The 15225-nt window shown below is 35.9% G+C and overlaps 1 protein-coding gene across 1 annotated transcript; it reads right to left on the bottom strand.

Annotated features, from left to right (window-relative positions):
* Positions 1-9024: 9024 nt before the first annotated feature.
* Positions 9025-13561, bottom strand: LOC143469576 (eukaryotic translation initiation factor 3 subunit G-like). Its single transcript, XM_076967324.1, has 7 exons — positions 13317-13561; positions 11998-12129; positions 11619-11754; positions 11178-11321; positions 10251-10384; positions 9283-9389; positions 9025-9194 (listed from the first exon to the last, which is right to left on the bottom strand). Exons 1-7 carry the CDS (start codon positions 13494-13496, stop codon positions 9167-9169), a joined length of 861 nt encoding a protein of 286 aa, XP_076823439.1. The 5' UTR covers positions 13497-13561; the 3' UTR covers positions 9025-9166.
* Positions 13562-15225: the final 1664 nt, after the last annotated feature.

Below are 15225 nucleotides of genomic sequence, written 5' to 3'. Positions count from 1 at the left end.
GTCAGAAGTACTTCCAAATTATAGCCTATTTTTTTAGATCCCTGACTACTACGTAACTTAGTGACACCAAGCTTAACAGTACCATTTGCCGTAGCCTATATCTGGCATCCAAGCCAATTCACATTCATAGACCGATCACTGACCACGCACAAGCCCACGTGCAAGACACCAGATTCAAAAGGGGATTTCCCTATAAATAAGGTAAGAGGTGGAGCGCCATTAAGTTATGTCAAAAGTATAAGGCGCGTAAGGGAATATGCTCGGCAGATATATAATTTACAAACCACCCGGTGTTATTAATTTTGGTTAACGTAGGAGAAATTTGAAAAAATTGCAATTATAATAAAATGTGTTTTCACACATACGGCGTAACACTTATACGTTAATCATACACGCGCAACCACCCGATTCGTCTGCTTTCCGCCCATTGAAATGGGTGGAAATCATAGATATCCTATAAAACACTAGATCGCTCATCTTATAGTTTTCGACCAACCAAAAATGAAGCCAATTGAACAGATTTGGCGGGAACAGTAAGGGACCCAAGCTGGGCTTTGAACACGATTTTATAAGGCTTTTAAGCTGTTAGGTCCAACGTTAAATTGTGAGATTTCTTCGTCAATTTGTAATCTATATAAAACATGGATAAAAGGGGAACTCAATGCTGTGCTTACGGTTGTGGAAAAAGGAAAAAGAGAGTTAATTGCGCTACAGTAAGCGATAAGTTAATGGACAGAAGTGCCAGTGAAGGGAGTTCGGATGATGAGACAAGAAAGAAAATTTGTCATCCAAGAACCTTCCATGCGTAAGCATTTTTTGTGTATAATAATAATTACCTACAACTAATGTTTTTCTTGGTTTAACGTTAATACCAGTACTGTATGTAAACTGTAGCGTAGCCTAGCCTACTGGCACTGACATAAAGTCCTGTAACTGAAAGCTCTTTTCTCATTGCTTAAGGTGTTAAATATGCTACTTATGTCTATATGTATACGGTCTATAGTCTAACTGTATCTCTTATTCAACTTCATGCTTCTTAGAGGCATATTGGCTGTATTGTGCCTTTTCAAGCTGACTAACTCCATTCTTCACCATAACCATCACCAATAATGCACGCCAAAAGTAACTACTCTCTTACTACTAACATAGAAGTTGATAAGTGATCAATTTTTTTCCAAAGTCGTCTATTTATTAAATATCTCAGTGGCCCATTGACAGGAAATTCCTCGAAAAGAGTGGTGCTAATGTTGTTATACCTTGCTAAAACAAGACCACAAGCAGCAAAATGGCCCCCATATGAAACTTTAAAACCTGCAGATGTTAAACAACTACAGCGGTGCGGTAACCACAGCCTTTATATGCCAGGTATATAGGCTACAGGTTAGTTGCAAAGAGCAATAGTGTAGTAGTACAGGCAGGTGTTTTTGTGCAACAGGAATTATTAATTAATCGTGTCTTTGCACCAGTCGTTCAATTTAATGAGCTGTAAGTTCTGACCATCTCATTAACATTGCAGCTGTTGTGTATTGGCATGGCGTTCAACCAATAACTTACCTCAGCTAAAAGTGCACCCGAACAGTCACAGCTACATTCGATAACATATTTTTATTAAAACATATATTTATAGTACCAAGTATATGTACAATAGATTTCCATCAGACTCAGACCGAAAGAAAGAATGGCTTGTGGCAATGCGTAGAGATTGTTGGATTCCCAGCAAACACTCAAAAATTTGCTCAGACCATTTTCTTGAGAAATATTTTGATAGAACAGGGCAACGAAACAGGCTTAAAGATGGTGCTGTACCAACTCGTTTTAAGAAATTTCCACAGCATCTCAAAAAAGTAAGGTTATAAATTCCAGTAATTATTGGCAGTTAATAAGTTATTTTATTATTATTAAGACAGTTATTTTAATAATTATTGGAAATTATTGGCTATAATATACTGGCAAGTATACAGACACTGATATAATATACTAATATATATACTGGCAGTATAACTTTGAATTGATTCACTGCAGGCTGGTCATGAAAGGAAGAAACCATATACACGAAATATGAAAACTGGTTTGCAGTCACAATGCAGTTCCGGTAGTAAAGATAAAACAAGTGATTGCCTTGTTGAAAGAAGCTCCTGGGATAAAGTAAAGTCTGACCATACATACAGCATAAGCAATTCACCCACTAAATTGAATACGAAAATCCAGTCACGAAGAAAACAAATTGCAGCAATTCGAAAAAATTTAAAACTCAGTTAGCAAAAGTCACGCAGATTTAAACAGAAAATAGTTTCAATGAAAACTTTAATTCAATGTTTGTATAAAAATCAACTCCTATCTTCAAATTGTGAAGAAGTGTTGAAGGCATCATTTACAGGTGTGCCATTGCATGTCATGAAAAAAGCAGCAAAACAACTGCATTCCTCTAAAGGTTGCAAGTATTCCACGGAATTGAAGGCATTTGCACTAACCCTTCAGTTTTACTCTTCCAAGGCATATGAGTATGTCAGAAAAACCTTCAACTTAGCTTTGCCAGCACAATCAACCATTAGAAAATGGTACACCAAAGTGTCGGCTGAACCTGGTTTTACAGAACCTGCATTCAGAGTACTTTCAGCCAGAGTTGAAGAAGAAAAGAAGAAAAACAAGCAGGTAATTTGTGCTTTAATGCTGGATGAAATGGCCATTAAGAAGCATGTTTCTTGGGATGGCCATCGTTTCCGCGGTTTTGTTGATATTGGTGTGGAAATGCCAGCAGATGATTCCTCACCTGTTGCAAAAGATGCTTTAGTGCTAATGGTTGTTTCGTTAAACAATTCATGGAAAATTCCTTGTGGCTATTTTTTTACTGACAGTCTGACTGGTAAAGAGAAAGCTAACCTTGTAAATGTTTGTATTGGGCGGCTCCATGATATAGGAGTAGTAGTTTCTTCTGTGACATGTGATGGTCCTTCCAGTCATCTTGCTATGATGAATGAACTTGGTTTGTCTTTAGACATAGATAACTTCCAAACTTATTTTAACCATCCTGCAGATGAAAATTCCAAAATATATATGTTGTTAGATGTGTGCCATATGCTTAAACTTATACGCAATACCTTTGGTGAAGGTGGCATACTTGTAGATTTTGAAGGAAAGAAAGTGAAATGGGAATACTTGGTTCAGCTGCAGAAACTTCAAAAAGAAGAAGGGTTACGCCTTGCAAACAAACTTAAGTTGGCCCATATAAACTGGAAACAACAAAAAATGAAGGTTAACTTGGCAGCTCAAGCAATAAGTGCAAGTGTAGCTGATGCCATTGAGTACTGCAGCAACACATTGAAACTACAACAGTTCCAAAGTTCGGCGGCAACTGTTAGGTTTTTACGTATTTTTGATCGCTTATTTGATATATGCAATTCCAGAAATCCATGTGCTAAAGGATTCAAATCACCTTTGAAAAGAAGCAATGAGTCCAGCTGGAGGCCATTTCTTGATTTTTCTTTTGATTACATTATCAAGTTGAAGGACACTGCTGGGGTACAAATGCTTAAAACAAGACGGAAAACAGGCTTTCTGGGATTCTTGATGGCAATAAGAAGTATAAAAGGGTTGTTTGAAGATTTAGTTGGGCAAAATCAATCTCCACTAAGATATATCTTAACTTACAAGCTTAGCCAAGACCACCTTGAGTTGTTTTTTGGAGCCATAAGATCAGCAGGAGGTTTCAACAACAACCCGACAACCCAGCAGTTTACAGCAGCTTATAAGCGCTTACTTCTAAGAAGTGATATCAAAGGTGGAGTGGGTAACTGTGAACAAAAGTTACCAATTGAAATTTTGCATATATTCAATGGTGCTTCAACTAGTAACCCTCAGCTGACAGAATCAGGTGCTCATATTATAAGAAAATATGACCTACTTGGACGGGATCTAGAAGTCGACGAAGATCATAGCCTCAGTGAAATTCCAAACATTCTTGGTTTGTCTGAATACAAAAAAGCTGCCATTTCATATATAGCTGGCTATGTTAGCAAAATGGTTGATAAGCAAATTTTGTGCAGTCACTGTAGTCAAGCTCTTGGTTCAACAACCAATTTTCCAGTGTCTGACTTCCTGCAAATGAAAGATAAAGGCAAATTATTTAAACCTTCCGAAAGTGTAGTAGTAGTTTGCGAGGAAACTGAAAAACAGTTTCAACGTCTTCTTAAAACTACAAGAGGAAAACTTTCCCAAGGTAAAATGTAGCAAAATAATTTATATTTATCTGATGATTATTATATTTATCTGATATATATGTAAACACAGCTTAGTTGCATAATTACAAAAAATATAGAAGATTATATACAGTATCAAATATACCTTGAATTTGTTATGTCGGTTTAGAAAAAGGAGTATCAGAAGGTATTGCAACATCTGTTCTGGCTAATATCAACCTATCCTTAGCATTCTGCAATCTTCAATATCATATGTTAGACACAAGTGTCACCAACAACCATATCTTTGACCTTATAAAGTTAGTTTCAAAAGCATACTGCAAAATTCGACTTTACCACCTTGGAAAAGAGTACAATGAAGAAATTACCTGCAAAAAGATAAGAAAAAAGTTTAACAAACTTGTACTATTCAGCCATCAATAATGACAAGTGGATGACTCGTTACTGTTTAATTTCAAATGTCAGTCATTGACATAGTAATGTATGTAGTAGTGATTAGTGAATGGTTTTGTTTTATCTCTTTTGTTTTGTAAAATTGTACATGTAAATAAATTTGGCTAAATGTTTATGTCCTTTTTTACCAAATTTTACACGTTTTACAATAGGGTCCAACAAATCAGATTCTTATTTGTAGTTAAAGTGTGGCACAATAGAAAACTAGGCCTATAGACTACAGTTAACTGAACATATTTCCAGATGTGGGCAGTCAATACTTTGACTTTGAAAGTACTGGCATAGCACCAAAACTAGCCTAGGCATAAATCTCTCAAAATCTTGAAACTATCACTATAAAAGTACCGATGGCGACTAGCCTAGCTGTTGAGACGACTAAAAGAAAAAATTAATCCGGTATTGACGGCATAGCTTACAATGTAACACATTCCTGTCTGGGATTCGGAACATGGTATTACAAAGTAATGTACGAAGGTACTGTATCAATGCCTATCTCCGATTATTCCAGTAGCCTATCTCTAAAATAATATCGTGCTAAAGCTATGAATTTTCAAAATATACGGTAGTCCAGGCTACATACGGCATCGGCGTATCCTACGATATATAAAGAGTCCTAGCCCGTATAAGTTCTGTATAACGTTACAACTAGGCTATTTTTACAAATATACCGTACTGGAGACAAGACAATTGTCGATACAACTCCATCACAATTCAGCACCACTGTTGGGACTGACTGACTGGGTCCCTTAATGGCGGATTCGCAAAGTTTCAATTTGGCTTCAATTCCAGAGGCGAGTTGAGCGATCTAGTGTTTTATACGATATCTATGGTGGAAATGCGGTAATATTTTCCCATTTGAATGGCAGGAAGTATGCCTTTCTTACCCTAGAGTAAGAAATATGCATTTGGAATGGGGAGATGTTTACTTCGGCCAAAATATAGTTTGTGGGAAACCCCATTCTTGAAAGCAGGTCCATTTTAATGGGCGGAGAAATAGACGAATTGGGTTCAAAAACCATACTTGTGCCGAAGTAAAATTCTCCCCATTCCAAAAGCATATATTTTACTCTAGGAGTCTAGGGTAAGAAATGCATACTTTCAACCATTACAATGGGAAAAAATTCCCGTACTCTGGACCATTTTAATGGGGGGAAAGTAGACGAATGGGGTGGCGCAACAATAACAGTGCCAGAATGGAGATCCAAAACCTAACTCAAGTTCTGAGTGGCGATATCTAACCGTGTATCCTGAGTCACCGATTTTGCTGAATTGAATGCCTGTGTTCAGCATAATTCAAATGAAAATTTGTTTAATCACTTTGACACATAAAATAAATTGAAGATCAACGATTGCTTTTAAAAATAACCGGTTTAGATACTGTAGACTCAAAAGAAATTTGTGCCTACTGGCTGATTTTGTTCTAACTATCTTTTTAACCAGATAGTATGTTTTATGTTGCGGAAAGTTATGGGCTCCAGATGAAGAGTAAGGAAGGTTATGTTTCTTCCCAGTGAGTACGGGTTGTCCCGAACGTAGCCTACTTGAAAAACATATTCTTATGGAACTGTATGCTACTCCCAAGGATCCTGCCTGCCTGTAGGCATGACAAACCTATCGAAAATGTTCCCGGAAAAAAACGGTTTTGTAGCTGTTGCATTCTTCCTGAGAAGGAAACGGTGGCGACAAAGGCAAGAGAAAGTTCGTTGCAGAAACCGTTGTACACAGGGCTTAACGGGGTCACCAATTCGGCGCTCGGAACGTTGTGGGCTCCAGATGAAAGTAAGGAAGGTTGCGTTTCTTCCCAGTGAGCACGAGCTGTCCCAAGCGTAGCCTAGTTGAACAAACCCAACTTATATAGTTGATCTCGTCTGCCCGAACAAAAAGTACGCACAATATATATATATATCAAGAAAGTATCACGAAAATCACTTAAATCAGCGAGGACGCAATTTGGAGTGCTATGTCCAAACGACAGAATCACCGCGTGGTGGCACCGTGGCCGACACAATTTCAATTGAAAAACAAAAAAGGCCCCGTACCACCAGTGTATTTAACGGAAGTGCCATTAGGCCCATTCCTCTCCTCATGAACGCAATTTAGGATGCCATAGGCATTTTATTTAACGTCTTCATTCCTTTTTCGTTCATCACATTTTCTTGTTTGCGATTATCAGGTAATGCTTCCGATTAATGCTTCCATATAAACTGCGTTTTTGTATACATAAAAGCAAAATATTTGCGATTTTCTCATTTTAGGCAGTGTGGAAGAACACTAACTCGAGAATTGTTGCTTCCATCACCCAGCCGGATCACTATTCTGCGAATAGTAACCCGGCCTGCCGGGTCATGTCCTTGACCCTGCTGGGTCATGTCAAACCGAACAAAAAAACAATAGAAGAAAAAAATAACACAATACTAATAACACAATTCTTCAAAAGTATATGCCAAATATAATATATTCAAAGAAGGCTGTAGGATATTTTCCTTTTTGACTCAAGATATGTGGTAGGCTACCATACGGGAAGGCCTACGAACGTCTTACTTTCACCGTTCGAAACAATAGACAACCGTGCTGCAATATAAAGTGAGGGGTAAGTCCACAAACTAATTCGCCTAAAGTCACAAAGAGTAGTTGTCAGTAAATGTACTGATGAAAGAATTTCAAATAATACATGTAGTGGTTAAACCAACGATATAAGTTCTTTATATCGTTGGTTAAACAGTTATTGCCAAAATTATATTGCAAATTTGGCCTCCTATAATGACGTCACATTGTGAAAACAATATGCCTGATGACTATATTAGATATAGTAGGCTAGCTAACGCGGGTTGAATGGAATAGGCTACGTCTTCATAGGTAAGTGATTAGTAGTAATATGGAAATGTTTATTTTCAGCATAGGAATGTCACAGACGACTGTACATAAACTGGTAAAGCCTTTTTGTTTTTACCGCAGTTACCGTGTGTTGATAGGTATAAAGTGCTTGTTAAGATTTCTATGTTGGCCATTCTACCGCCATGTGCTTTCTTGGTTGCGCATTGTGATTCGATTGTGGAGTATTACGTTCAAGTTTATGGCTTTCTAAAATACAAGAGATTCTGCCGAACATCTGATCGACTTGTATTCATTATTCTTATTCATTAATTAATGCGTACTGACGTTCTTTTACACTTTACAGATTACTTCGCTGCGTTTTGCTATTTAAACGCGTAAGTCGAGGCGTTTCGACATTTGCAATCATTTGGTTTACGCTTGAGTCGGTTAAGAGGTTTACTGTTTTTTTTTACCAGATCGCAGGTAATACAAGGTGGAATTTGCTTTTAACTATGTTTGGTTTCTGTGCTACCAGAGAAGAACACGCATGTATGAAATCTGTTACGAATACAAACATTATCTAAACTAAGTCAAAAGTTATAAAAATAAATCAGCCTCAACACCAATTGATGCTTAACGCTAGTTTCCAAGCCGGGACAATGAGTCCCATCTTGAGTAACAGTTCTACTGTCAATAAACCGTTGCTGCATGATTAACCACTATATTTGCATGTACGTTGTCACATACTGATACATCAACTGCAACGTCAAACCAAAACCTAGTTATCAAGCAGCAAAATCCTAGCAGAATCTAAAATTTGGGTTTTGTTTTTTTACGATTAAAATATTTCAAAATACAATGTAATTCCGTCTTTTGTTTATATATGAAAAAGAAGGTGTCAATGTAATGAACATAAAACAAAAGCCATTATTGTGCCATATAGTGTCAGTGAAATTCTTTACAGAGCGTTACAATGAGCTGATTAAAGCAGAACCCGCTTCAGTCGACAACTCAAATCGAACAGAAAAATTGTCGACTTGGACAAACTGTTAACTTAAAAAAACGCAGTTTTTTGTTGTAGGGAATAGCGTGCATTTTGGGCTTCGCTAGATTGAAACGCAAAAACCAACTGTATTGAAAACACAATTTTGTCAAAAGCTCTTATTGAAGTAACTGAAATTAGAAAACTGGTCAATGATTGCGCCTAAAACAAACACTGAAGTGTGACGAATATGATAATTTTACGTGTAAATATGTAGCAGAAACACTCGTCGTATCCGGATTAGGGAGTGTTTTTCTATTGATTTAGGACATTCGTTTTTAAAATGTCATGTCGGAAACCTTGGTTTCCGGATTCACAGGGTAAAAATTTATGGGAAGGAATTCGTTCCAGCAGTTTAGTGTCAGACAGCGGGATTCCAGTTTTTTAGGTGTTTGGATATACTTGGCCAGGCCGAAGTGACATACATGCCAAACTTTTAAATAAATGAGTCATATGTTATTGTGTCATTTTTGGTAAAGATCATTTTCGTTTTTACCTTTCTTTAAAAAATAGACGAAAAAACCACTGCCACTTTATTAGACTTTATCTGTTACAAAATAAACAGGAGTTAGAAATGGAGTGTATCAATCTTTTCCATTCTCAGGAAACTCCCATGATCCAATTTTCCGACACCGCTGCTCAAGCCTAAATTAATTCATTTTCAGCTTGTTCCTGCTGGGGTGGAAGGCCTGAAAAAGTAATGCAGACAAAATCCTTCCTAAGTTTAGCAACACTGAATCAATGTGCTCAAACATTCTACCATTTCTGCGCACTTACTTGGCCCATTCCACATTAAGAATGAGATGGTCATATCCAAAACCGCAAACAGACTTGATAGCTTTGGCTGCATCATCTCGATTGTAAAAATTTATGAATGCAAATCCCTATTAAAAACAAGTACAAATGTTGAATACTTTTAGTTATGATAATAGCTAACCAGATGACATAGTCTTAAAGGCAAACCCTTAGGCAAGCACACACATGAAAACAAATGACTAAAAAGCTTCTGATAGATGGAAAACTAAGAGGAATGAGGCTTGCCAGTTTAACAGTGTTGTAATAACTCCAGTCACTGACTTGACTCTATTTGAGTCATATTTTCTCATAACTCGACTAGTCTCTAGTCAAATATCCTAAATGAACTGACTTGACTGGAGAGTCCTAAATTAATCAAGACACGTTATGACACTCTAGAGTCTAGAGGACCAAAAATGGCGCTTTAGGAAAAAATCGAATGCTTTTCTAAAACATACACTTCTCTGAAAAAAAAATCAACCAGATTAATTTGCAGACAGCCATGGCGTTATAATAACAAATTTACCGTAAGGCATTGTGTGACATCATCAAATTTCTTAATATAAATGCATTGACTTATGTCACTTGAGTCACAGCTTAAATTGACTTGACTCGAGTCACAAATCAAATAGACTCCACCTGACTCGAATCAGAAAAAAACGACTTCATTACAGCACTGCACTTTAATAACAAACGCACTTGAAAAGTCGGAAGTACATGTGCATGCTCTATGATGGGGTTCAACTTTTGTGTAGTATAAGACACAAATTCAAGTTGAATGCAGAGTTTTGTAAAGGATAGAACATAAGCCAACAGGCAAAGAAATCCAATGAACAATGTTACATTAAAAAATACAATGTTTAACAAGATATACATATAATCGCTACTTGTAAAATTGCAGAAATTCTTCTGAAACCAGAAAAAACGTATGTTGTAAAACCATATTTTACCTTAGACTGTTGGGTATGCTTGTCTTTAGCAAGATAAATTCGTTGAATAGGCCCAAATGGTTTAAACAACTCCTGCAAATCAGATTCCTTGGTTTCTTCTGAAAGATTGGTAACTCGAATGGTAGCTTGTTCGTCTGCAAAAATAAAGGTTTACGCAATGGTAAAGTTCACACACATCTGAAACAATTTAGTTTTCACATTTTCAAGCAATACTTGCAACCTAGGAGGGGAGTTTTGTCATTTCAACATGTCCACAAAAATATTGCTAACTTCGCAGCTTTGCAGCAGCACTTAGATAGCACTGCTAAGATAGGTCATATTTGAAAATATGGCAAAACATACCAAGAAATATTAAACAATACATCAGGGGTCCTCAAGCTTTTTTAACGCAACCCAATTTTTCATTTTTAGTGCTCGCAAACCAACCTTTTGCTGTACCATATTACAAATTAATGGATTGTAATTAATCGCAATTCCCCAAACACTCAGAAAATGCAACTTAGTTTTCAGCACTAAATCACACAAATCATAATACATGATATGTAGCAAGTAAAATATAAAATACTAATGATACGTAATAATGACATATATACACACCAAACCTGCATGAGTGAGCAAAACCTTTTATGAATGCCCTGCCATTCTTCAAAAAAGGGCACATTTTTTAATGTTTCCTCATAAAACATACGCAAAAAACGCTTAATAAAAACGCCAGGATTGTTTAACAATGGTTATGGCTTTGTAGGTTCATGACTATAAGAAACGTATATGAACAGTTTCAAGCATGCTACATCAAAAAAAAGAACCGATTAGTTATGTAAGAAATGTGACCCAAATATGGGCCACAACGAAGATTAAACAACCAATTTTGGGTTGAGAACCCATGCAATATATAGTTAAGCTACTGGATTACAATTTGTCTCTCACCTCTGTTGCCTCTACCCATAGGCATGGAAGATCCAGCTGTATTGCCTCCACTTCTCATGCTTGGAGGAACATATTTTCCTGGAGCAGCAGGCGCAGTGGTAGTCGTGTCATCAGTTTCTGGCTTATCGCCTTCATCTGCCCGATCTTCAAAGATAAAAATTAAGTGAATATTGTTTGATGTCAATTACAACTCAGTTTCCATTAAAGAATAACTTGGGTCCAAAAGAAACATATCACTACACATTTGGCAGCAAACTTCAACTTGCAAAAAAAGTTACTCAATTTAAGTCAAAATTTCATTCATAATCTTGTGAAAAAACTCGTAAAGAACACAAAAGAACCATAAATCCTTCTTGATTTTGAAATAAAAGACAGACACTGATTGTGGTTTGATTAAACCCAATTGAGTGAACTCTGATCGTTGTTGTTTATTCTACAAACCTTTCTGAGCAGTCCCTTTGAAATTTTTGAAAAACATGTAATATTGCAATTGATGTTTAAATTTTGATAAAGTTGGATCCTCCTGCTCTTGTAGCATTTCTTCTTCACGATTCGTAACAAACTGCATCTGCACATCCTGAGACAGAGTAAAAGACATCTTTAATCATCTGAGCATGCCCACAATGACCAAGTCACCAAACGAAATACATATTAAACAAGTATTCTTTTCCAAATAATGTATTTTAATTTTCGTTTATTATCCTTCATAATAGTAACACATAAATATTACTTAACTTCAAAACCACCAGTATTTGCATTACAAAAGTATCCACAAGTGAACAAACATCAGTAAAGCGCTTAGAAAAAAATTGTTATCTACCTCAGACACCATAGTAGTAGCTCTCTGGGGTCCAGACGAATCATTCACTGACAATCCAAATTTTTTTAAAAGCTTTCTTCTAGCTACAGACTTTGAAGTTTTCTTTGTTTCAATTTTATACTTTCGTATAACCTAAACACAGATGAAAAAACATATTAAGTTCAAGTACACTGGGGTGCAAGAGTTAAAGAAAGCTAAACTAGATAAAAAAAATTCCTATATAGAGTATAGTAGAAACCAAAAATGTCATCATAGGAAACAGGGAACCACCTTCTTTCCTCAAAGACATGTTTCCAGATGAAAAATGCCGATAGTATCCTTACACAACCACCAGAATTACATAAGTTCTGGATTGTTGCAGAATTTGTGGCGTTTCAAAACATCATGCAAAATTTTGTTTCATTATGTGATTGGTTTTTGAAGAAGAGTAATAGATTGAAGAAAGGAGACCTTAGTCGCGTAACTTATTGCTGTCATGAAGCATTCTCAAAAAAAGTATTCCAGAACTTTTGTTATGATCCATATGGTACAACTCAATGTTCAAGTTTTGCTAGAACGCTTTCATTGCTTTTTATTGACAAAAGAGGTGATAAGTAACCTTTAGATTTTTTTGAAGTGAAAAAGTGTGCAACAAAAATAAGTAAAAAACATTTTTAAAGGGAAACTAATGAAAACATGGTTATGAAAAGAATTATAAACTTGACAATGCACAGTAAGCACCAAGTTTATTTATAAATTAAAATGCTACATTTTGTAAAACACTTTTTAATTAAGCTAAGTAAATTTGGTACTGGTGCCAGTTTAATAAACTAATAATTTTAAGACGAAAACTTACACAGAAAATTTACAATCCTCTTCTGACGACAGGTAAAATATTGCAAAATTGGCCCAAGTCAAGCAGGGTCAGTTTTGAAATATAGCATAATCTCACAATCACAACATATATATATACTGCATGTCTATGTCTATATATATATATAATATCCCTTGTTTTAAGAATGTTCTCTTAGAGAAACACTGGACCTACTTCGCAAACAAGTGATTATTTCTTAATTAACGACAAATACATATATTATAACTGTTCAAACAATGAATTTTATTGAAAAATATTTTTTCTCTTATTTGTTAATATACCACTTGCTGTTAACTTGTCTTGATTTAGGATCAGCTTCTTTTAGCAATTGCCCCTAACTTTGAAGGTGAATGGTATGTTAAAGGGCTACACTTCAATTTTTCACCAATTACCAATGAGTAAGGAGTTTTTGTACTGTCTAGATTAACTTATATTAAATATAGAAAGGATGCCAAACATTACACACCTTAACCTTCTTGTCATCGTCGTTATATTTGTACTCTATTACAGTTTTAATATTGCCAACAATCTTTTGTGAACTGGGAGGTAAATCCCCTTCTTTGCTGAACTCCACAGTTTCTTCCTCTTCTACTTGATCTGCCCAGCTTGTCTTTTCATTTTCAGATGCATCAGCCCAACTCACCATGTTTATGTTTTGTATTAAAACAAACTACGCTATATATATCTACAAACTTTAAAAAAGTATCAAATCAATAATACATACACATATATATTATATTTATTCAAATTTCAGATATGGTTTAGCGATAGAACTATTTCCTTCCCATAGTGATAGAAACATTTATCACAGACTATTTTAAATTTATTTCGGTAAATTTTATTTTTCTGTGGTTCATTTCGTGTTAATATCAAATAAGTCCTTGCTATATTTTTTGCTTTTTCCAGATGACGTATGCATGAAAGCATTTGGTAAGTTCAACAAGACATCAGAAGTCAAATTTAATTTTGTGACCGTCCCCGAGAGTTGACAAAGTGAACTCTCTATAGGTCCTCCTGCATAAAAGCTTTTCTATTTGGAAATCCGATTTGAACAACGCCTGTCAGAGCTTTAGGAAATTTTTCTTGCAGTTGCTGTTTATTTGCTTACCTAATTTACATTCTTTCATTGAGTGCTATACTTCAAACACTCTTTGCGTTTGTTAATTTGATTTATTAACTAACATATCATTTGGTTTAAACTTGTTAACAGTTAAATAATTTTATTAGTTTCATGTTTTGTCTCGGTCTGCGTTGAAAAGTGCTTCCTAAGAAAGAATTGCAATACACAGCCTTTGTCTTCAAACCAAACCATTGCCACAATCGCTCCCGTTGGCTTTCAGCGAAACCAGGTCAGTCGTCTTCGAAGTCTGTTGTCACAGTATAAATGTAGGATGGATTATGCAGAGGCCCAAAGTGTCAACATCATACCTACAGACGACCACAGTTTGATGATCGTCAACAGGAAGAGAGAGACAGTGGTAAAACAAACGTGATTGTACGCTTAAAAGCAATTGTCAGAGTAGCAAATGGCTAAGCGGTAGACCTATTATCAAAGTTAAGCTAACTAAACCAACTTAAGTTTTCGCAGGTAGCAAGCATGATTCTTCTTGTACCTGTATACCAAATTTCCGGTCCCTGACTTGCTAAACCATCAAAACCGTACCTGACAGCTTGTGACAGCGCACTCAAGTGTGCTTATAGACCAGCTCTGTCCAATCTTTTTGAAAGTTTTGTGCGGCCCTGGTGTTGGTATCATATTACATATACAGTATTTTATCTTATAATTAACAACTAACATACAGTTGTCGGAAAATATCGTGCCGTTAGAAATTAACCAAAATAAATCGATTTCACCTATAAAAGACGGAAAGAAATACTTGGCTTCTCACATTCTGTTTTTCTGCAAGAACCAAACCAATTACAGAACAGTTACGTTGTGCAGTATGAAAATTACCTGTAAATATTTCAAAGTTGGGCAATAAAATTTTTATTTTTTATTTTCTTCTGTCTGTTTGACGTTTCTTGAAAGTGTGGTATTGATTATTATTTTATTTATGTACAAATTGCTTGAGTGTTATAACATCTGTTACTGTGCGTGTTGTCAGTACTGCATTTGTGTGGTTAGTAGTGTAAATTATTTATGGTGGTAATGTGCGGCCCAAATTAAACTAGTGACATAATTTTTGACCCACTAAGGTATTTCAGTTGGACATCGCTGTTGTGTGCCTTTTGCGCACCGAAGATCTTGTCAAAAAAGGCCAAAAATGCAATCTGTTGGCCTACTGAGCCGACAAAGCCAGGTATAAAATTAAGAGTATTCACTGAAATAATGTACTACCAGTAAATATGAACTGAATTAATAGCCCAGAGTTTCA

The sequence above is a fragment of the Clavelina lepadiformis genome, chromosome 8 (genome assembly GCF_947623445.1).
Source record: "Clavelina lepadiformis chromosome 8, kaClaLepa1.1, whole genome shotgun sequence".
NCBI classification, from domain to species: Eukaryota; Metazoa; Chordata; class Ascidiacea; order Aplousobranchia; family Clavelinidae; genus Clavelina; species Clavelina lepadiformis.
Note: the sequence above shows the minus strand (reverse complement) of the source record. Positions and strands in the feature narration are given on the sequence as shown.

Excerpts from the sequence above, each read along its gene's own strand:
- LOC143469576 (XM_076967324.1), bottom strand. The coding sequence starts at position 13,496 with ATGGTGAGTTGGGCTGATGCATCTGAAAATGAAAAGACAAGCTGGGCA. Across the intron at positions 12,130-13,316 it reads ACGATGACAAGAAGGTTAAG|GTTATACGAAAGTATAAAAT; the intron begins GTGTGTAATGTT and ends ATCTGTGTTTAG. Across the intron at positions 10,385-11,177 it reads TATGGGTAGAGGCAACAGAG|ACGAACAAGCTACCATTCGA; the intron begins GTGAGAGACAAA and ends TTATTTTTGCAG.